This window comes from Cyprinodon tularosa, unplaced genomic scaffold, assembly GCF_016077235.1.
Source record: "Cyprinodon tularosa strain WSP-4 unplaced genomic scaffold, ASM1607723v1 ctg631, whole genome shotgun sequence".
NCBI lineage: Eukaryota > Metazoa > Chordata > Actinopteri > Cyprinodontiformes > Cyprinodontidae > Cyprinodon > Cyprinodon tularosa.
Genome location: NW_024039376.1, coordinates 223,212 through 244,927, shown reverse-complemented (window position 1 = coordinate 244,927; position 21,716 = coordinate 223,212). Strand labels below are relative to the sequence as shown.

Sequence of the window (21,716 nt, the reverse complement as noted above, 5' to 3'; positions counted from 1 at the left end):
GGAGGAGTTTTATCTAAACATGTGCCGACAAGCCTACATTTTCCTCACTTAGTCTGAATTATTATTTTTTTTATAACGGCTCAGGTATAGCCTGTTAGCTGCAGGTTCTGATAAAGATTTTCTACAGAATACAGAGGGACTGTCAGGTTGAATTAGTTTTTAACGTTTTGCAGAATAAAAATGGACAGGTGCTTGAACCCCTAATATTGGTAAAAAAAAAAGTAGAATTCCTTAATATGTCATTAAAAACACCCATATACCTCATAAAAATGAAAAAGCACAGACAAAAAATGCATAAAAATCACATTTCATCTTAGAAAAAAGGATGAACATGTGGATTTGTTTATAAAGACGGGGCTCTACTAAGTTTAAACCCTGGATGAATAGTGCATGCTGTAGATGGAGGACAGAGTTACCTTTCCCACTGTTTCCAGCTCCTTTAAATGTTTCTTGATAGATTTCCAGGTTTTTTTCATTCTCTGTGAGTCTCTCTGTAAGGAACAGGCTCTTAAAGGGTCCTGCCAGGGTCAGAACAGCAGGATCCAGTATTTGAAGCAGAAAACAGTTAAATTTCACAAACATTTTATAGTTAACTGAACTGAAGTGAGCAGCGTCTGCATCTAACCCAGGAACCTCTGCAGGAGGAGACAACAGGTTAGTGACCACATTGTTCTGGAAGAGGATGATAATGAACATGTGAGTCACTAACCTGGTCTTACACTTCAGGCTGAGCCCAGATGGTGAGGTTGGTTCTAGCAGGTCAGCTGCCAACGTGGAGCAGGAGTTGCAGCACAAAGAGCCCCAGACGCTGATGTATCGGAGGTTGGACGACAGGCAGGAGATCAGAACCGAATAAATGAAGGAAGACAGGATGATCCAAAGGGTGAAGCCAAACCTGATGTCGATGATATGCTCAATAGTCAAAGCCTGCAGGTGAGAGATCGAGTGAGGTGCTGAGGGAGAATCCAGAATGGAGTCGGGTAACAGTTCCAGGTACGGTACACAGACTGGCAGAGATCTGGCAGGAGTAAGAAGCAAGTCGGGCAAGCAGGTCAGACTGGGACAACAGACTCAGAGGTCGAAGGGCACAGCAGGTCAGGATCAGGTAATTAGACTACAGGTACGCTAGAAAACTTCTGCCCAATGGCTAGAAAATAATCTGGCACTGATGACTGGTCTGAAGGCTGGTTAAATAGAGACTAGTGCAGGTGGATTGGATGAGTGGTAATGAGAACTGGGCGGAGCTAAGCAAGTGCGTGAAATGAGTAATCAGGCCAGACATCAGTACCAAGATCATGACAGGGCCTTCATGAATGCTCATCTTTAAACTGGACAATCATATTCAGAAAAGATCTTAACTAATTAACAATCTCTCCAGTTTCTACCCGGAAAGTTGTTTAACTCGACTCCCCAAGACCTGACTTTGAATCACACACCATTAGTGAGCTTAGTCAACCAACAGGTATCAAGAACACCTTAAGAACTCCTCACAACTTCATGGAGGTCCAGTGGAATGCCAGCCTGGAATGCCAGACTGATAAGCCATACACACGGTGAAAAACTGATAGATCTCTATTTTAAAGGCGGGACTAACAGGGTCAGCCTCAGTAGGTTTTAACAAATCAAATGACTATGGGTGACACAGAAAAACTTCAAGCAACAAGCTCTGTTTTTCATTTTGCAGTCAGTGAAAGATGTCAGTGTGTCGAAGAAACTCTCCAGTGACCATACCCTGCAGGGTTTAACCAACAAAATCTGAGAATATAAGGTTTATAAGGTATTGAAAATTAGGCTAGATGATGATAAAAAGCAGAGAAAACATAGAATATTGCAGGATAGTCATGTATGAATGAAGCATATATTTTGTCTTTTTAGAAAAGGTTGAAAACAACATTTTGTTGCTCAATCTTTTAGAATTTTGAACATGTGCATAAGATAAAATTTTCTATGTCCATAAATGTTGATAATGTGCTTTTTAGGATTATTTAGACAGTTACAAAATGTTGACAATACACTGCTGGTCTCTCTGCACCATCATGAAGGCACCAACCTGCACACTTTATTCTGTGTCTGTAGTTGTGTAATTTCAGATGCCTCATTATTTATCAGTCTCATAGATCCGAGTTTCCCCTGTAAACTCAGGAGAAACGTTGCTAACAGTCTATTCTGCAGTTCTTGGGTTAGTTAGCGCCACCTGACAATAATCAGCAGGTGATAAGAATGAAGATGGAGCTGTCATCCACCATGTTGAGTATAATAATGATGATGATGATGATGGTAAACCACTGTTCTCTCAGGAACAATCAGAAGAGAGAGAGAGAGTCCAATCAGGACTCTCCTATAGAGGAAGAGGGCGGTCTTTATTCTGTGTCTTCAGGAGGAAACAAAAAACTGTCAAATGAGAGAGAGGAACCATGAAAGGAGCCCAGCAGAGCCTGCTGCTTTGTAAGTACAGAACATCTGAGATTAAGAGATTATTATTACTGACTGCTGAGCTGATGATTGGTGAAGGTGGAGGATAAACAAGTTAGAGTGAATTAAGGGTTTAAAACTTGTAAGATAAAATATCGTCTTAATATGTGATCTGAACACATCAATGCAGTTACTAAAGAACTACTAAACCAGAACCAGATCATCTCCTGCATGTCTCCTTCTACATCACAGAGATTAGTTTAATATCAGAGCTTTAAACATTGATTTAAACCAGTCTAAATGTGTGTTTTTCTTTAGGTCTGACTGTCTTGCTGTGCTGCAGAATAAACCAAGGTTAGAAACCATTTTAGTTGGATACTTGGATGCTTTAATTATCTCTTAGCTGTTGGTAAAAATGCTATCTGGTGCTTTCTGCAATAGATATTATAAACCAGAAAAAATATCTGTGCTGCTTTCTGTTTCTCAATTAATTACCAACTACTCCACAATCTCTTCCGTAACCTTTTGTGTTTTTAATATTTCAATTATTGCAATCAGTAAGTTTAATATCAGTCCTTCCAGCTGCTCTGACTGTGAGTCCCAGCAGATCTCAGTTCTTTGAAGGAAACTCTGTGTCTCTGAGCTGTGAGGAGAACAACAGCGCTGATGGATGGACTGTATGGAGGAACACAACCAGAGGAACCAGGACTCAGTGTGGAGATAGATGGGGGAGACCAGATGGATCTACCTGTAACAACAGCCACCTCCTCCCATCAGACAGTGGAGTTTACTGGTGTTCATCCAGAGAGGGAGCAGCCAGCAGCAGCATCCAGCTCACTGTCACTGGTAAGATCAGACTGTGGAGTTAGTGTTGATGAAGCTGTGTGGAAATGGATGAAATGCTGTAGTTTGTCTCTGTGTTGAGGTGGATCAGTGATCCTGCGGAGTCCTGTCCTCCCTGTGATGGAGGGAGATGACGTCACTCTGAGCTGTCTAACAAAGACCACTCCCTCCAACCTCCCAGCTGCTTTCTATAAAGATGGCTCCCTCATCAGGACTGAGCCCAAAGGTCACATGACCCTCCACCATGTGACCAGCTCTGATGAAGGCCTCTACAGGTGTAACATCAGGGGTCATGGAGAGTCTCCATCCAGCTGGATCTCTGTTGAAGGTCAGGATCACTGATCTTCATCTCTTTGTTTCCTGACTTGAATCATTTCTCTTAATTTTTCTTTTTAATGTCTTTATTTCAGAGAAACTCACCACCTCTGCTCCTCCAACGACACCTCTTCACTTCACCTTGTTATCTTGTATATCTCCTTTTGTTGTTGTGTGTCTACTGGTTTTGCTGGTTCTACTCGTGAAGAAATATCGGCACAAGATAAAAGGTGAGAAAAAATTATCTTGAGTTCCTAATCCCACTTTTATCCCAATGATGCCTAATTTAAGTTGCAGCTTTTTTTCCAAGATATTTAATCAAGTAGAAAAACAAGTTCAAAATGTTTAACCATTGGTTCAGTTAATTTTCCCAGCAGTGAACAATATCAAGAACTGGATTGAGGGTAATCTCAGTTTGTTTAAGCTAATAGAGACATTACGTTACATACATTGATGTTCAACTAACTCAGCAGCAGAAAGTCAAACCCAGCAGAGGTGAGGATGATGATGGAGGCTGAGGTCCAGCCTGAAAACATCACTCTCAGTGGATTTTTGTCTAAAATATGTTTTTGAGCCAATGTTTTCTAATGTAATTTTTCTTAAATTAGAAAGTTTAGTTTTTTTCAGTCTGCATTGATCAACACTGAACAATCAGAGCTTCTTTGGACACCAGAGTGTCCTTTCTTGCTTGGTGTGTTTAAAGCAGTCAGTGAGGACATGTGTCATGGCGTCTGTCTCTGCAGACTGTGGTTGTTCTGTTAAACAGACTAGCAGCTCTGTGGTCGTCCACTTTCCTGTTTATCATCAAAACGTTTCTGCAGAAAACCACCTGCAGAATCTAAACTACCCCCCAAAATACAAATATTAGAAAACTAAACATGTTTATAGTCTTTAACTATAATATACTCAGTCAAATATAAATTGTTTTCATTAATGCATGAGATACATTCATATATTTATAAATAACATATGTATTTATATAAAACTAAACTGAAGGTAAATATGTGTTAAACAGGGTCAATGTTTTAGCAATGAAAATTCCAAGGTGTTTAGAAATTAAACAGAATTGGATAAACTTGATTATTAGAAATTCCTTTTAAAAAGGTTCCATAAAACAAGCAAAATTTTATTTATTGCATAATTCAGTAAAAAGATAATTCAAAGCGCTTCACAAGAATTAAACACTAAAATAAAAGGAAAATAAAAGCAGAATAAAAGCAAGTAGAGATGAAAAAATGATAAAAGCAGTTAGTAGAACAAATAAAATAGTTGGACTGCAAACTTAAACTAGTAACACCTCAACAGTCAAATGCAGCTTTAAACTAAAGGGTTTTTAACTTTGACTTCAAAGAACTCAGGCTTTCAGCTCTTTTCCAGTCTTCTGGGAGTTTGTTAAGATCAATGGAGCATAGATGCTGCTTCTCCATGTTTGGTTCTAGTTCTGGACGGACAGAGGAGGCTGGAACTAGAAGACCTGAGTGGCCTGGGAGGTTTAATCAAGATTCAGGATTTAAAACTTCTTTATTTGTCACCCAGCCTGGAGTGGTTCTCCAGTAGGGAACCACTTCAAGAAAAGAAAAAACACAAAGACAATATACTGAAATACATAGATAAAGGAAAAAGATGCTGTTGCCAAGATCCTTTATCACATAAACTGTTCTCTACTCCTTTGCTCACCATTTACTGTGTGCCTCTTCTTCTACATTAAAATATATAATCAATTATCACAGAAATTTAATCATTGTTTTACTTTAATTACCAATTTGCTACATCTCAAACAGTATGTAATTACCACCAAACACTCGTCTTTTTAGCTTAGAGACACAGTGAGATAAACAAACAGGAGAGGCTGGTCCTTCTCTTTATCACTTTGGGTTTAGATCCAGGCGATGGTTCCTGAGTTCTTAAACCTAGATCCAAGGCAGAGCTTTGGACTTTCAGTCTGACCCAGTTAGATCTCCTCTCATCTCTCTGTTGTTCATCTCTCAGCATTAACAGTGTTTCTGTCATTGTGTTTTTCTTCTGTCAGATGGGATGGAAACCTTCTCTCAGTTCCTCAGGACAGAGTTCAGGGAGGAAGACATCAAGTTCTGGTCGGTCTGTGAATACAGAACCACTGATCCAGGAACAGAGCTGCTGTCCAAAGCCAGATCTATTTCTACAGCCTTGATGGAAGCAGAGGCCTCCAAGCAGGTAGGAGGGGACATGTTCATGTCTGCAGAGCTGCAGAGATCTTCTGCTGCATCAGAAGCTGAAAATGATCAGAGAACATCTAGTGTTCTGATCCGTTCAAGCTGAAACTGAAGCTAAAGACGCAGCTGAGCTCCTCAGACTATTAGCTCTGAGATAAATGATCATTAAGGATTATTACTGAATCTGTTTTTACATTTGAAGTCAAACTATAGCAGAAATGTTTGACTATTAGTTCAGGTTTAGATCTGGAATCAGAGTAGATGGATAGGAATGACTTTATCTCCTGGTAGTTATCATAATAATGAGAATGATAGAAAACCCAGAGCGCATTAGAGAGGAAGGAGCAGGAACCCTGAGCTGATAGAGGCAGAGGAAGGAGCATCCAACATGGAGGGAGGTCAGCAATGAAGCTCAGAGCAGAGAGACACAGATAGAGATGAAGGACACTGGCTGCTGTGATGGACAGGTTGGAATTAAAGCTTTTCTACTTCATCTATGATTTCCTGCTTCTTTAGATTGTTTCCATGGGATCAAAATGACTGACAGCTCTGATCTAATGAGTAAATATATTCCTTAGTTTTGTATTGTGTTGTTTTAAATAGTTGACCTGCAGCTTTATTCTCTGTATTTTCTTTCCTTCTAACCAGAGTGTGTTGATGTTCTAGCAGAGCTTCCAGTAGAACCAGACCTCATCTACTCCTCAGTGAGGTAGTCCACCATCTGACCTCTGACCTCCAGCTGCTGCCTTTTGACTGCTTCATCCAACAGACTTAGTTTACTTCTACATTCATGTTTCCATCATCCTGCTGTTAGAACATTTCTCTCTATGTAGAACTAGAGCACTCAGAGAAACCAGACCAGATCCAGATCACCACCAAAGTTTAATGGCTTCTAAGTTGGACTAAGACTCACCAATGGTGAACATTTCACAACAATTTGGTCTTAACTGTTTATTTAATCAAACGGTTCTTTGGCAGTTTAGTCCTTTTGACAAATTCTCTTTTCAAAAACTATTTTCTTTGGTTCAGATTATTAATCCAGGTGTGATAAACCTCCTGTGGGTCTGTGGGTTTCAGAGCTGATAGAAAATATCTGATGTGTTCCTGTTTGGTCTTTGCTGCCTGATGCACCACTGATCTGTAGAGCAGCAAACAAAGAACAATAAACCACAGACTGAGAAATGCTGCAGTGGAAACTTCCAGAGAAGAACCACAGTGGCTGAAGCTGCTGAAAGGTTCTGACTTCACTTTTAGAAACTTTCCTTTTAGAAATTTAAAACTGCCTTAGGAACAGCTAATTAAAATAATACTGTGTATAAATCTGTTTTTGCATCAGTATTTGTTGTCAGCCTTTTAAATGTAAAAAACAACATATTTTCTCTTTTAACAAATCTGCATAATAAAATAAAATATACAAACATAGTTTTAGTCTTTATTTAAAAAAAGGCATCAGTCAAATGACACCAAACCAATGCTGAGGAGTTTTGATACCAGAGAAGATCCACAGAGACAGACTTTCACTCTCTGCAGGGTGTTATGTCTAAACTTTATAATCAGAAAAACAAATTCCATAGTTTTGTTGAAATAATGCGACAAAATGCTGTTATAACACCGCTGTTATACTCCTAACATCAAAGATACTTTATTATCATTAGTTAAACCACTTTTGTACAATCATTTAACTTAATGAGCCGATGTCAGATGAATTTGGATCTAGAGTCATGATTCAACAGAGGAAACAACAAAGGACTGAACACACATCCCTGAGGACCTCCTGATCAGTTTATTTATTATTATTTATTTTCTCACCAAGAGAGTTTTTCATTTATGCAGAGAAAATATCTTCATCTGGGGTCTGATTGAAGAGACTTAATGTTATATTTGGACAAGAGAAGGTGACAGCAGGTTGAAATTGTTTCCTAGTTTAGTTACAGAATCTAAAACAGTGTTTAACTGTTTAATTTCTCTTCTTATACCAGATTATATTGGATAAAAAACAATAATCTTGTGTGTTTGATTATATAACCTATTCAAAATGAGATCAAATATTCAGTGGTATTTCTGTGGCCCCTTAGTGATAGTGTCACTCCCCCTAACGGTAGGATTGTGCATTACAACAAATTAAAAGGCCTAAATAATTATCATTTTATAGTAAAAGGAAATATAATAATCTATTTGGGTTTTTCTTAAAACTACCTAAGAAATATGTGCTTTATAAAATTGTTTATTTTAAATATTTATTGATTTTTGTGTTTTATGCATATTTATTATCTCTCTAAAAAATAGAGCTAATTAATTCATCTATCAAGGACACACATGGGGATGGGTCCCATGCAAAGCACTCAGGTTGGGTTCACCATGATCTCCTCCTTATAAAGCTTTGATCCATGGCAGAGCTGTGTATTCACTGCATTTGTCTAGTTTTTGTTTCTAAAGTTCAGTTTTTTTCCTTAATAGACCTCTCTGTGGAAGCTAAGCATGACAAGGGTTAATTTTCACTCTAAGAAACTTCTGCCATGAATTAGATGCTTTTTGAGGCTTTCAGCACAAACTGAATTACCTGAACTCAATAAAAAGTTTGAAAAGAGTCAATCACAGCATTTCAGTCCTCCTGTGGTCTAAAATGTCCTGTGCTAAGTGTACCAATTGACATCTTTATACGTCTTTATTATGGACGTTCCCTGAGTTGCTCAGAAGTCAAATAATGAAACACCATTAGGGCTCAAAGCTGGGGTCCCTGTTGTTTCCAACATGAGAAGGCAGAATGATGGTATCCCCAGGTTGGCTGCCATCATTAGGCTGAAACAACAGTCAGAGATCCTCCCCTATGGGAGCGGGGAGGTATGAAGCCTCTTCTCCTCTTGGATGAACTCCAACATGAAAAGCTGAGCAAATTTTTTAGGGATTTTTGAACTGTTCTCTGTCTGATCAATCACCTCCAGCCTGTTTGTCAGTGGAGACCCTACCAGGGGCATTTAAGTCCCTGAGAATAAAGCCTCTGGGTGGTTCAAGAATGGGTATTTTTGGTGAATGGAATTTAAAAAGGTTTTAAATGACAAAAAATAAATAAAATCCGGAATATATACTTTTATATTTTTTAATATATAATGTGAAACTGCTAGATTAACATTATCAATACTGTATTTTGTCTTGTAAAAATATTTGATTTTATACATTTAATATTCACAAATCTAGGTGTTGGATATTAAAAAAAAAACTCACATTTTCTGCAGGATTTTATATTATAAACATATATATATATATATATATATATATATATATATATATATATATATATATATATATATATATATATATATATATATATATATATATATATATATATTGAACATTTTTGTATTTAAAAAAAAAGTATGTAAAACTTTTCTTTTCTTCAGCAGTAAAACGCCAAGAACATTTTCTCTCCATAATGAGAATCTAATGACCTGCAGGGGGCAGTAGAGTTCAATCTACCAGTGCAAACTTCCTTCATCAGCAAAATTAAAAAGAAACTCAAAATGTATTTACTTCCCCTGGTGTTGTGAAGCGGTGCTATATAAATACATTAAATAATTAAAATTATTAACATTTGATACCCCTAGGTTAAACTAATGTAAACATGTAATATATATAAAAAAAAACAGACACGACTGTGCTCCTCTATGGAAATAATTTATTTTAAAGAAAAATTTCAATGATTGTTATTTTTTCTACAGAAAAGAGATCAACTAAATCTAAAAGAGAAATATTTGATCTGTAGAAAGAATAAAAACAGCTGTGGTTGAAACATCTTCCTGTACGTCAACATCTGTAGGTCATAAAACAGTACGTCTAAAATTGACCTCCTTAGATCTTTTATTTTCACTGAAAATCATCTGTGAGGCTTTAGTCTGATATTTTCCTTTTTCAGAAAGAATTGTGACACAGTGGCTACAACTAGTAAAGAAAGATCCAATTTCTTCTCTGAACCCTGAAAAAATAATAACAGTCCAAGACGGTATACATCCAATCAAGGATTTTTTCCTGGTCTGCAGTTAATAAAGCTTTAGAAATTGACAGCAAACACAATGTGATTAGTCTCGTTTTACTAAGAAATGGCAAAAGAAAATAATCCCTTTATCATGTCTGAAGAAAGAACTTGTTTCCCTCTGATCCACACAGAGCTGCTGTGTCCTCCAGGCTGATTCCACCTGATATCTGATTTTTAAAATTAATCTGGATTATTCATGTTACTGGATGACCCAGTGAGACACCAGCAGCTAGATCTATGCTACTGGGCTGCTGGGTGACATCTTTAGAGAGTAGATGATTTCTGAAACTTGTAGAAATTCAGTATATAGAAAAGTTCTGGTCAAAAAATAAAATTAAAAAACACCTGGAGGTAAACTGTAATTTGTAAAAGAGAAACCAGTTCCAACCAGGAGACAAAGACGTGAGATATTTGAATTCGTTTTTTATTATCCCAGCAGATGACCTGCATTATAGGAACATGGTGACCTTTAAACCCCACCTGGTTTACTGATGGTCTTCATATTTTCCCCTGACAGAAAACTAGTGAACATCTGAGTAAGATCCAAATTAATTCCTCACTCACCCTCCTTTCCCATGGATTTAAAGGTCATCTATTGGTCCGATGTGCTAATTTATTAAAATTAAATAAAAAAGAATCCACGCCTATCTTCAGTAGTGGATAGTTGATCAGGTGGGTGTTACTATAGCAACCAGAAACGGTCTCTGTCTGCAGAGATGATGGATTTCTTACAATCCAGAGCTGAAGTCTTCTGTTCTCTTGAGCGAATAAACCACAACTGTACTGATGTCTGTAACAAAAAAAAACACAAAAATTACTCATGAGCAAACATTAGTTTCCTGCTTCAGATAAAATACTAGGCAGGGGATAAAAAAAAAAACTCTTGCTGATAATATAATTTGGGGGAAATGAGTTTGTCAGTAGTGGGGGGAGCCACATAGTTCCTATTTTCTGTGGTCAAACAGACCACAGAAAATCATAAACAGAAAACAAAGAAGGAACCGTTGGCTGTTTACTGCTGATGTTTCAGAAAGACGGAAGCTGCATAAGGAGATGATATGGAATGTGGAACAATATTTTTCCTTGGCCTATTTGTGAGCTAAAATGTTTGTGCCAGAAAAATCCTGTACCAGCCTTTATGTTGTATTGTTTAAGGTAGGGGGGGGGGGGGGGGGGGGGGGGGGGGGGGGGGGGGGGGCAGAAAGCAGATGCCCCAATACTCTAAATAAGGGTGAAGGGAAAGTCATGAGAGATAAGAATGAGTTCACAGCCTCCTTCATGCTGTGAACAGAAGACCTGTTCTGAGTTTTTATCTGGTTAAAATGTATGTCCTTGATTAATTAAATTGTTTTTTTCTTGGGAATGACCAAATTGTGTGAGAAAGATCTTTATGCAGGGGGTGGGTTCGTCCCCTGGGGGGAATGTGTTTGCATAAGGTATAAATGTATGTACTGAAATGCATCAGTCATAGAGAGCTCTATCTCCCTCTGTCCAAGGACGTTAAATACATTTGAACATTACTTCTTGCAAGAAATGCTTCCGCCTCAGCTTCCTAACTTCACAGGAGACAAAAACAATTAGAACCAAAAGTAATGTTACCTCTGCTTTGTTCAAGAAATATCAGTTATGATGAATCTCTGTAAATTATATAAGATCAGAGTTTTTTAACTGTCTTTTCTAGAAAAAGAAGAGACTGGAGATTGGTTGCGATGACCCAAATAAATCGAGCATTTCTGTTTCTCTAAGCAGCCTGACTGTGTGCAGTCCAGAAACAGAACAATTTGCTTTGGATCTCACATGTTTCTAACATTCTGAGGAAACACTATTAAGAATCTGTGTACAGTAGCTGAGACAGTGGTGGTATTGATATTTCCTGATCTTCTCCTGTTTCTGTTCTTGTTGTGCTTGGAAGATTGGCTTTCCCAACAGTGGGAAGTTTTCTAAATAGTTTTCTTTAACCCAATCACCTCACCCTCCATGGAAGAGGCAGTTAGAGAAGTCCTGGATCACAGGTTCACTACCACAACAGAGATCACCCAGGAAGCTAAAAAAAAAAAGCTCCAATGGGCCACAAGTAGACATAAGTCACCAAAGATGCTGAAATTTTGGGTTTTAAGGATAAAAATCTAGATCTTTTAGCCTACCCTGTGTTGTCATGTAGGTTCTTTGTAGGTTAAACTTGAATTTTACAGGATTTATTTAATGTCAGGAGTTATTTCATACTGCAGCAGCCTGGACTGGATGCCTATCTTGTTTCGCTTCTTATCTGTTTGATCAAGTGTAACAGAAACCTAAAAAGCGACATAACTCCTCTATAGTCAGTATAGTTGATCTTCTCTAGGTGTTCTGAAGTAGGCCACAGCTTGCACTAAAATGCCCAGTATTTCAGGCAGCTTGAAGCGCTTCCTGTTGTTGTTCTATTTAACCCTGCGGTCATCCACTTCTCTGTTTCTGTTTTTGATTAGATTATGTAAGTCACAAAACCTGCACTTTAGAATTATATCATGATTCTCCTTGTGTTCTGGTTAAAGGGTTTTACTGGATTTATAGGGACAGTGAGGTAAATGGACAACTGAACAGAAGAAAAATTCCTTTGACTCTTTTTTTTTTTTATGTTGTGTTTTGCTAATACAGCTCTGGGATTCGATGTTTCAGAACTCTGAGTTTTCGGTTTCAAAATGGCTACTATGAATTAGTTAAAACAACTCCAAGTAGAACTATTGAGAGTTTAGCACGTGTGCAACAAGCCATTATCATTGAAACTCTGATTCAACGAGTCATCATGACAACAGGCAACAGAAGGCGTGTATTTAACTTCCCTGGAACCAGAGATTTCAATGCAGAAATACTATAGAAAAGGGAGAATGTGTTTAAAGGACAGAGAAACAGTGATAAAGCTGCAAAGGAGAGGAGGACAGTGAAGAAGGTTGTTTCTCGAGTTAATGCGTAAGTTTATATGAGTGTCTATGGCAGGCCGTCTTACATTACATTTATTAAAAGCACTTTCCTCTCTTTGTAGATCACTAAAATAAGATTCTTTCTGATTAAAATCGCACTCCTAGACTGAACTGTAAGATATATTTTTTAAATTAAATTTTTATAGCAGAAACTGAATTTTAGAAAGTAAAAAAAAAAACAAATGATACTAGTAAGAATTAAGTTACTAATTAATATATCTAGAAATGTTTACAGATTTTAAGTGGCCGTTTTGAGATTCATCAGCTTGACTGAATATGTATTTATGATAACTTAAATACATTTCTTTATAGTCATAATAATACAATACTGTTCACGAGCAATAGGAATATGGAGATCTGAAATTAATTTCTAGACACCCAGAATGTTTATTCTAGATATTGAGCATGTGAGTTAGTTTTAAATGGTCATTTAGACAAAGAAATGATGTTGTTTTTTTTTCTCCGAATATCAGGAATACATATTCATTAAAACCAAAACATATCAAAACGGCTTCCCATAGCCTGTTGTTACTGCAATAACATTACAGGTTTATTTTTTGAATGGTAGTGAAACAATGTATGTATTTAAGTGAAATCATCTGACAGCAGGTGAAGATGAATATAAATTAAAGCATGGCTCTAATTTATGGAACCTTTTCATCATCTTATGGGGTTCTTCAATTTGATTCTGTCTTCTTTTATACGGAAAATACTAAGTAGTTGTTTGCAGCCGCACTGCAGATGTTATCATCCCAATAAATAGTTGTTATTACTGGATATCAGTCCCATAGAAAGGCTTCAGATTGTACCTGTACATTCGGAATGAATCCTACCCCTAAAGTAATTACTTCCCCCCCTGTGGAATTAATTAATCTTTTTATGAGTAATCTGAAAATAATTTCATTTGTTCTTTATCTGCATGTAACTCATATTAAAAAAATCTCATATACTGTTACTGAGTTGTAGAATCTTCTCCCTATAAATATTTAACTCTCTGTGAAAAAAATGCAGATCATTCTTTAATAATGCCCTCGTCAAACAGACATGCAAGGTTTGATTTTAAAACCTAAAGTATCTAACAGACCTAGTAAATGATTTTTTCTCTTTTTATGCACAAAACTACAACAAAAATCGACTAAATCACAAAATAAAACGGCGTGTTTGCCTGTGAGGAGAGCGGAGACAGATGACGCTCTGAGTTTACTGAAGAAAACCTGCTGCTAAACTCTGGGGAGAATGTTGCTACGGCGACTGAAACAGGCTGATTAAACCTGCTTCATCAAATGGAAAACTGAGTTTCCCAGATTTCAGATTTAAATTTGAGTTTTTAGTGAACCTGCTTCGTGAAACGGACCCCTGGTAAAACATCCTGAAGGAAACTGTTTGATACTCTGTGATCTGAAACTTTTTGAATCTCAAATAAGGCAGTCGCCACTCTTCCACCAAACTGGTTCCAGTGCTTAACTGGTGCTAGATCTTACAGTATTTGTTTTTAAACCTCACAGGTTCTTTGGTTTCCATCAATATAAAATTTAAACTTACCTTTGCTTGGCATGGTTTTCTGAAGTTCACCCACGAAGAACTTCATGTGTACATGTGTCATACAATCGTCTCCTTTATCTGTTGTAACAGATAAAAACCATAAGTTTCATGGGTTTTCTTTGGTCAATAACTCTTAGAAAGAGTTTTTGTTTTTACTTATGGTGAAAATGAAATAATGGATTATTGAGTCAGAAGCCAGCAGCATAGTTTAAACATGTGGCTACATTTTTATATCTCACCATTTGTCTCGTTACCCAGACGTTGCCTCACCAGTAAAACCAGTAAGAGCACAACACACAGAGATACGGTCGATAAGCAGAGGATGATGGACCCAGGGACAGAGGTTATGGTCTCCCCTGAAATAATAATTGGTTTAGTTCTAAAGCAAAGACGGTCTTTTAACTTTCAGCAGAAGAAGAGTTTGAGCTTTTTGGTTTAAATTGTTGGTTTTCTCAACCAGGAAACCAAAAACTGAAGCTTAGAACTTTAAAGCAGACTGGTTCTGTACTTACAGAGCAGAGGCTGCATCATGGTTCCTCTCAGGGCCTGGGATGTTTCTCACTGCTGTTCTAGAAGGCACTGAAAGCCTGCCTTCCTGCTCTGGGTTTCAACGTCTTCTCTCTCTCTTAGAGGGTGCTGAGACGACCCATCACACATCCTCTCTATCTGTACACATGAAAAGGATTATCACAATCCACTTTTTTACCTTCTCATCAAAGTAAAGGAACCAAGGTAACATTTAGAGACTGGTAGCAGGTAAAATAGTGGCTGGCCTTTGAATCCTGGTTTCTATCTGATGGTTCTAGATCTGCAGACTTTATTAGCTGTTGGAGGTACTGACCAACACAGAAGCCAGTTAACTGAGTGACATTGTTCAAAGCGTTCATGCACAAACTAATAGAAGATTAAAAGAGCACTTATAGGTGCATTAAGATCATCTAAGGGCCAAAACCGGAATTAGATCCTGTCTGACTCATCTGAAGGCCTTCAAAGGAAAGTCTGCGTGAAATCTGCAGTCGTCAACCATAAGATCTGGACCAGATAGGGCAGAAAGAAGATCATCTGCTCACCAAAGTTTCCATTCCTGTGTTTTGCATCATCAGTTTCCTCTGTATCATCAGTTTAGGAGAATTATGGTGGACAGATAAATTCTGTTATTATAATTTGATTTATTTTTTTACTAATGGTGTTCCTTAACTCTACGAATTCCTATAAGTCAAACAAACTCTAGAGAATTTGTGGACATTCAGTTGTTTGGTCACCAGTTACCACTGAGCTCTTTAAATGTCTTCTTATAGTCCATATATGGGAAATCATATATAAAGAGGATGAAAGGAACTGCTTGGAATCTAAGGACCAGGCTGAACATGTAGACCCTCTGCTGTTTATGAGAGAAACTTGGAGAGATTCTGAGAAATTGTTAGCAACATAGAAAACCACCGCCAGATGGCAGCAGTGAGAGCATCATAGTCTGCTGGGTTGGCAGAGCCATGAGGTCACAGGTTTGATGCTCTTATTGCAAAAATGTTATATTATTGACTTTAATCTGTTTTAATCTACCTGCACCAAGATATCACCTACTCTAACAATGTCCTGTTCTGTGACAAACATGACTTTTTCTCTATGTAACACATCCAGAAACAAACATATGGAAATAAACATATTTTATAACAAACCAGAGAAGGGGATGTGCTTGTTTGTTCAAATAATGCTGATTCATATCTTTTTTTTTTCTTTTTGCTTATAATTGTCACGGCCGTCACTGTCATATTTGTGTTTCCCTTTTTTTCTTTATTTTTCCTCTTTCTAACTTCTTTACTTAGGCTGCATGTTCCTGTGTAGGGACCCGCCTACTTCCTGGTTTCTGGGGATCTGACCTCAGTCCCAATCATTGGTTCCCTCGGTTCCACCTCAACCAATGGCTCGTCACCTCCTGCTCATAAGGAGAGCTCACCAGTTGATTGAGGCAGCTTGTCACAGCCAGTTGACTTTGTTGCCTCGTGTGAACCAGACCTCGTTTGCAGTTAGCAGCTGCGTCTAGTGGAGTGGCTCATTTGGGTTTGTGTTTAGCAGCCTGTGTCAGTATCTATTGTTGTCTTTTGCTTATGTATATTTACTAGGTTAAGTTTAGATAGATGGTGGAATGAGGGCCAGAGTTCTCACTGATTCCCACACTGAGTTTTCCTGTTAGTTTCATTAGGTGTAGTGGGTGCTATGATCTCTGGGTTTTTCAGTAAGAATCTCCTCTGTTTAAAGGTATAGTTAGGCACGATCCTCCTTTTGAGGATTTCTTTTATTTAACTTTATTTTCACAGCACCCCCATCCACCCTCCTTTCGTTTGCTTATCGCTTGCACCTCTTGTTACCAAATAAATTATAATTTTATCAGAACCGGTTTCTGCCTATTTATTTATGCCCCCACTCCCCTAGACCAACAGAGGGTTGTAAAAATAATCAACACATTATACAAATTATTTTTTATTTACATTACGTCTTTCATAATACGCAGAGTGCATTTAGAAATGAAAGCTAAACTAGAGTAAAACCTGATACAGGAGCATCAACACATTGCATGGATCAGTGGATTTACAGGGATTCTAAGAAGTCTAGAGTCTTGCTGATCAAACTCACACTCCTTGACTGAACTGTAATATATATTTTCTAAATTACATTTTTATAGCAGAAACTGAATTTTAGAAAGTCTTCCCTTATGGTGCTGAGGTGAATGAAGGGATCAGTGAGGTGGATAGAGGTCGGTGACGGCCCACAGAAGAAAAAGAAGAAGAGGATGAGGATGAGAGGACGATGCACACATATATTTATACAGCTGTTGGATTTGGCTGCAAGAATCAGAGGGGAGCATATTTCAAAATAAAGGTACCAATATTTAATTTAGTAAATTTTGCAAGGTTACTTTGAATAGTTTGTTCTCTCTGGACTTTTAGTTTCAACACTGCAACTGTCATTAAAACGCCAAATCTAAGTCTTGTTTAAATCTTTCTAAACAAAATGCTAATGTTTGCGTATTTCCTTTAACTATGCCCAAAAATTTGTGAATCACCACAGCAACAACTGACTCAGCAGGGTGTATTACTTTGGACCAGAGATGAGCTGCCTTGCTTCAACCATTTCAAATAGCAAATAAATACCAACATTAGAGATAAAACAGCTTTATTCAGCATTTCATCCATTTCCACACAGCTTCATCAACACTAACTCCACAGTCTGATCTTACCAGTGACAGTGAGCTGGATGCTGCTGCTGGCTGCTCCCTCTCTGGACGACCAACACCAGTAAACTCCACTGTCATGTGAACAGGAAGCTGATGAACCGGCTGGTTTCCCCCATCCATCCCCACTCTGAGTCCTGGTTCCTCTGGTTGTGTTCCTCCATACAGTCCATCCAGCAGAGCTGTTGTTTTCCTCTTAGCTCAGAGACACAGTCATATTGAAAGAACTGAGACCTGCTGGGACTCACAGTCAGAGCAGCTGGTTTCTTAAGGGGAAAACAGAAGCCAAATTGTAAAACAGGCGAAAAAGTTCTGTTTTCTTTTAAATTGGGTGGAAGTTTACCAACCTGCATCATGTGTACAACACAATAATGTGGTCAGAACTGAAGAGAAATCCAATGAAAAGTGTTTATTTTATTACTCACATGGAACTTCACTCTATAACCACAGAAAGAAAAGGCTAAGATAACCTCTGATAGAGATGTCAGACTGTAAAACTGTTCTTTTTTGAACTTCTAATAAAGTTCAAAAAGTTTAAACAATTGAATAAAGAAGACTTAATAAATATCTGTTCACTTTTCATGATGATCTGATCCGAACCTGCCTACTTGTACTCGATCGGTTTCCTTCAGACAGCAGATCAATGCTCTCTAGCGTCTGTCATTTCTGTGCGGAGAGCCTCCTCCTTGAACGGATTCTGCTGCCTGCTTCCTGCCTCCTCACTGGGTTTGTTCTGCCATCTTTTTTCAACAGCATTTCTCATGACGATAGTTACAAAAGTTGCTTTTGTTAAAGCAGGCAGCATGGAGCGGTACTCACAGAGCAGAGGAGATGAAGAAGAATGTTTCCATCCCTTCAGTCGGACTAGTCGACGTGTTTTTGTGGCGGAACAGCAACTCAACTCTGTTCCTGTCACTGTGTCATTGTGGTCTTCTTCACCTCACTGTTGTCCTTCACCCACGGCACCTCCACCCTCTGAAAAAGAGCTTCTGTTTGACAGCCAGCATCAGATAGATTTAACTTGGTATTAAACAGATGATTTGAGTTTACCCCATCATTATGCCCTGCTTTGGTTATTAGAATAGTTTAGTATTCAGCTAAACTCTTTATGAAGAGCACTCTGTGTTGTTTCACACATCGGCTGACGCCTTCAGCATGACTCTTTCAAATGAAACTAAAATGGAACATGTTGCATGACTGCTGTAGAGAGCAGTTCATTGATGATACAGGTCAAACACAACGAGGGGGTGAGGTTATTTACAGGGAAGTAATGTGAAGCAGCAAGTATTAAGAATTTTGTTTCAGTTATTTAAAAAACAAAAAGCACCTTCTCTTCCCTCATCAGCTGCTTACAAACTTCTACCTAAAATGTTCTACTATCCCCTACTGTATCTCTCCGTTATGGATCTCAGTTATCTCCAAACAGGTTATTTAATAATCCTATGGATGGATGGATGGAGTATAGTATTAAACTATTTAACTTTTATTTAACCCCATAGAGGGTTTAAAATGAATTAACAATGTAAACGTTTTTAGCTACTGTAGCATCCAGCAGTGAGTCCTTTCAGTTATATTAAGACAGCTGAAGGTTTTCTTTGTCATGTTTCTTTTAAGGGATCTGACCCACATGCAGGAATCCACTCAGAGAACCAGAGAAAAGGTTTAACAGGTTAATTGAGAGCACGATGCGTGGATCCAGAGTTACTCAGAAGGCTGGTGAACCGGAACTGGAAGTGAGAAGGGAAGTTCAGAGTTTAGTTCAGGTTGCGTTGGAAACTTGGGCGACTTGCAAAAACATAGACTGAAACGGGACTCACGTTTCCAGAAAAAGGTGTCCTTCCCAGAATCCAGTCGCTGTGGATTATTCCAGAACTTGGTTGACTCATTGGAGGGTGGACAGGTTTTACTTAGGCTTGATTGGTTCCCTGAGGAGCAATGGAGCTGACTGCCACTTAGATTTCCAGGAGAACTTGAACGGCATGTGTGGAGATTTATCCCCTGCTCAGTGTGAAGCTCAAACGATCCTTCCAGGGGGAGAAGGCCAAAACATCCAGTTTGCAGGATGACTTCCTGACTCAGAGAAACAAAAACTCAGTTAGACTCAGCTAAACTCAGCTTGGCTAGAGTACCTAAAACTGGCAAACACTCTGGCGTCGACGTAGTGGCAGTCAGAAGCTTAAGAGTCCTCAGATAATGAGCCAACCATCCGCAGGTGTGTGGAAGGACCAACGAGAACCGGGCGCCACCTAGTGGTGGAAGGAGAAAACACAAACAACACAACCCACACAAACTGCATTCCTAGCATTTTATTTTTTTTTTTTTTTTTAGACTTGACAATAACCACTGAAGAAGTCCTTTATAGTATTAGAGCCATTACATCCTTTATGTTATCTCCTGGAACCTTTTTTTTTCTAATTCCACCAAGAATTCAATGGTCTGTTGTCATCCAGATTGGACTGTCTCCTAATCTTTACCTCCTTCCATCAGCCTATATCAGGTTATGTTTAGAACTTCGGCTTGGCTGCTGCAAAGCATTAATATAACTTCCTGTCAGAGGAAATGTGTTGCTCAGATAAACGTTATCTAAAGCCTAAATCTGTCCGTGGAAGGAGGAGCCTGCTAAAGAGGCAGAGCTTGCTCCCCATATGGGGAGGTTACAGGCCTCCATCCGCTCATCTGGGGTATAATGAGGAACATTGGCACTTTATGCCATAAGAGTGGAAATAAAGAGTAACTCTGAAGGTCCCGTGTAGTGGGGGTGGCCACCCCCCTCCACCCAGCTTGTAGAGGAAAACAGCTACAGCTTCCTGGTTTCTCCTTTCATTCATGTACCTCAACTGTGTGTTTTTTTCTCAGATTATGTTATCCTCTCTCTGCTCTCTCTGCTCTCTGCGCTTTAAACAGACCTCTGAGACGATCACAGAGCAGGTTTATTTATACAGAGACTAGATTCCACACAGTTGGATTCTATTCATCATCATCAGTCATTTAGGTCAATGTTGGATCATTCAGAGATCCTCACTGAACTTCTAGAGAGTTTGCTGCTCTGAGAGTAAAAGGCACGATGAATCCCCCAGTTTCTTCAGTTTTTTTATTCAGTAAAAAAGTATAAAATATCCAATATGTTCATTTCCACTTCATGATTTTGTCCCACTTGATGATTCTTACAATTTTATATCTCGATGTTTGAAGCTTGAAAAGTGAAAAAAGTTAGAAAAGTTCAAGGGGGCTCAATACTTCCCCAAGACACTGTAGAAACAAAGGCATTGATGGCGGCAACACAGCTGATATTTCTCTCCAGGATGGAGTCTCAGCCAAACAAGAACAGACCAGATGAAGCTACTATGATGATAAAAAACCAGAAAGAATTTAATGTTACAAGTTGAAGTTACAAATACTGCAGAATGGGAGAATAGAGATAGAATGAAGCAGAATAATCAAAAGTTACCCCTCTTGTCCTCCAGCACCCTAAACATTGCATCATAAATATGGAAAATAGCTCCGGATAGCCAAACTATTTTGCATGAGGTATGAGAGGTAGAGCAAAGGAGAAAACAAAGAGAATATTGTAGCAGTGACATTTAGAAGGCCAGTTTCAAAACATAAGAAATAGATGAACTTTGGTGTGTTCACTGCAAATTAAAAAAAGAGGAGGAAGTTGTACTTACCCTCTGATCTTCCCATTTTGTGTTTCATAGAAGAGGCCTTCGTCTCCATAAGGGAGGGGAAAGTAGGAAATGTAATATTCAAAAAAGACATTTGGTCAAAACTTTCTAACAGAGTCTATCAGCTGATGGAGCAGTTTGTTGCTCCATACAGGTTTTATCATGCGATCCATCAGCTGACTGTGTCTGAACAAGCAGCAAAATAGAGCTTTACTAGTCTAGAAGCTCAATTACTCCTCTGATTGCTCTGATTGTCACAGGTCACAGTCAGCTGGAAAATACTAACAGTAAAGGTGAATTTGAATTGAAAAAGCTGCCTGGGTGGGAAGCGAAATGTCTTCAAACTTGGAAACAAAGTCCTGTGGATTGCTTTTTTATTTTATATATTTTTTTGGAATGACTATGACCTGCATGACTGAGAATCTTCACCAACATACAGTTAAGGTGAGATTTACGTTCAATATTTTTTTCTTTGTTAAGATTTTCTAATCCTTTTTCTGTTGAAATGGAGCAGTGGGTGAAGCTTTATTA

At 38.3% G+C, this 21,716-nt stretch overlaps 1 protein-coding gene across 2 annotated transcripts; it reads left to right on the top strand.

Moving 5' to 3' along the window:
• The first annotated feature begins 2,383 nt into the window (after positions 1–2,383).
• Positions 2,384–6,544, top strand: LOC119798633 (Fc receptor-like protein 3). Of its 2 annotated transcripts, none has more exons than XM_038308186.1 (6): positions 2,384–2,445; positions 2,731–2,766; positions 2,986–3,258; positions 3,338–3,583; positions 5,600–5,763; positions 6,411–6,544. In XM_038308186.1, the coding sequence occupies exons 1-6, from the start codon at positions 2,415–2,417 to the stop codon at positions 6,426–6,428; spliced, it is 768 nt and encodes a 255-aa protein (XP_038164114.1). In that variant the 5' UTR covers positions 2,384–2,414; the 3' UTR covers positions 6,429–6,544. The 2 variants fall into 2 exon arrangements, with proteins under 2 accessions (XP_038164114.1, XP_038164115.1); XM_038308187.1 differs by having other exon boundaries at positions 2,400–2,445; positions 2,995–3,258.
• Positions 6,545–21,716: the final 15,172 nt, after the last annotated feature.

Bases quoted from the DNA above. Each gene is read 5' to 3' on its own strand.
- LOC119798633 (XM_038308186.1), top strand. From the start codon at position 2,415: ATGAAAGGAGCCCAGCAGAGCCTGCTGCTTT. The intron at 2,446-2,730 runs GTAAGTACAGAA...GTTTTTCTTTAG, and splicing joins CCAGCAGAGCCTGCTGCTTT to GTCTGACTGTCTTGCTGTGC. The intron at 3,259-3,337 runs GTAAGATCAGAC...CTCTGTGTTGAG, and splicing joins CATCCAGCTCACTGTCACTG to GTGGATCAGTGATCCTGCGG.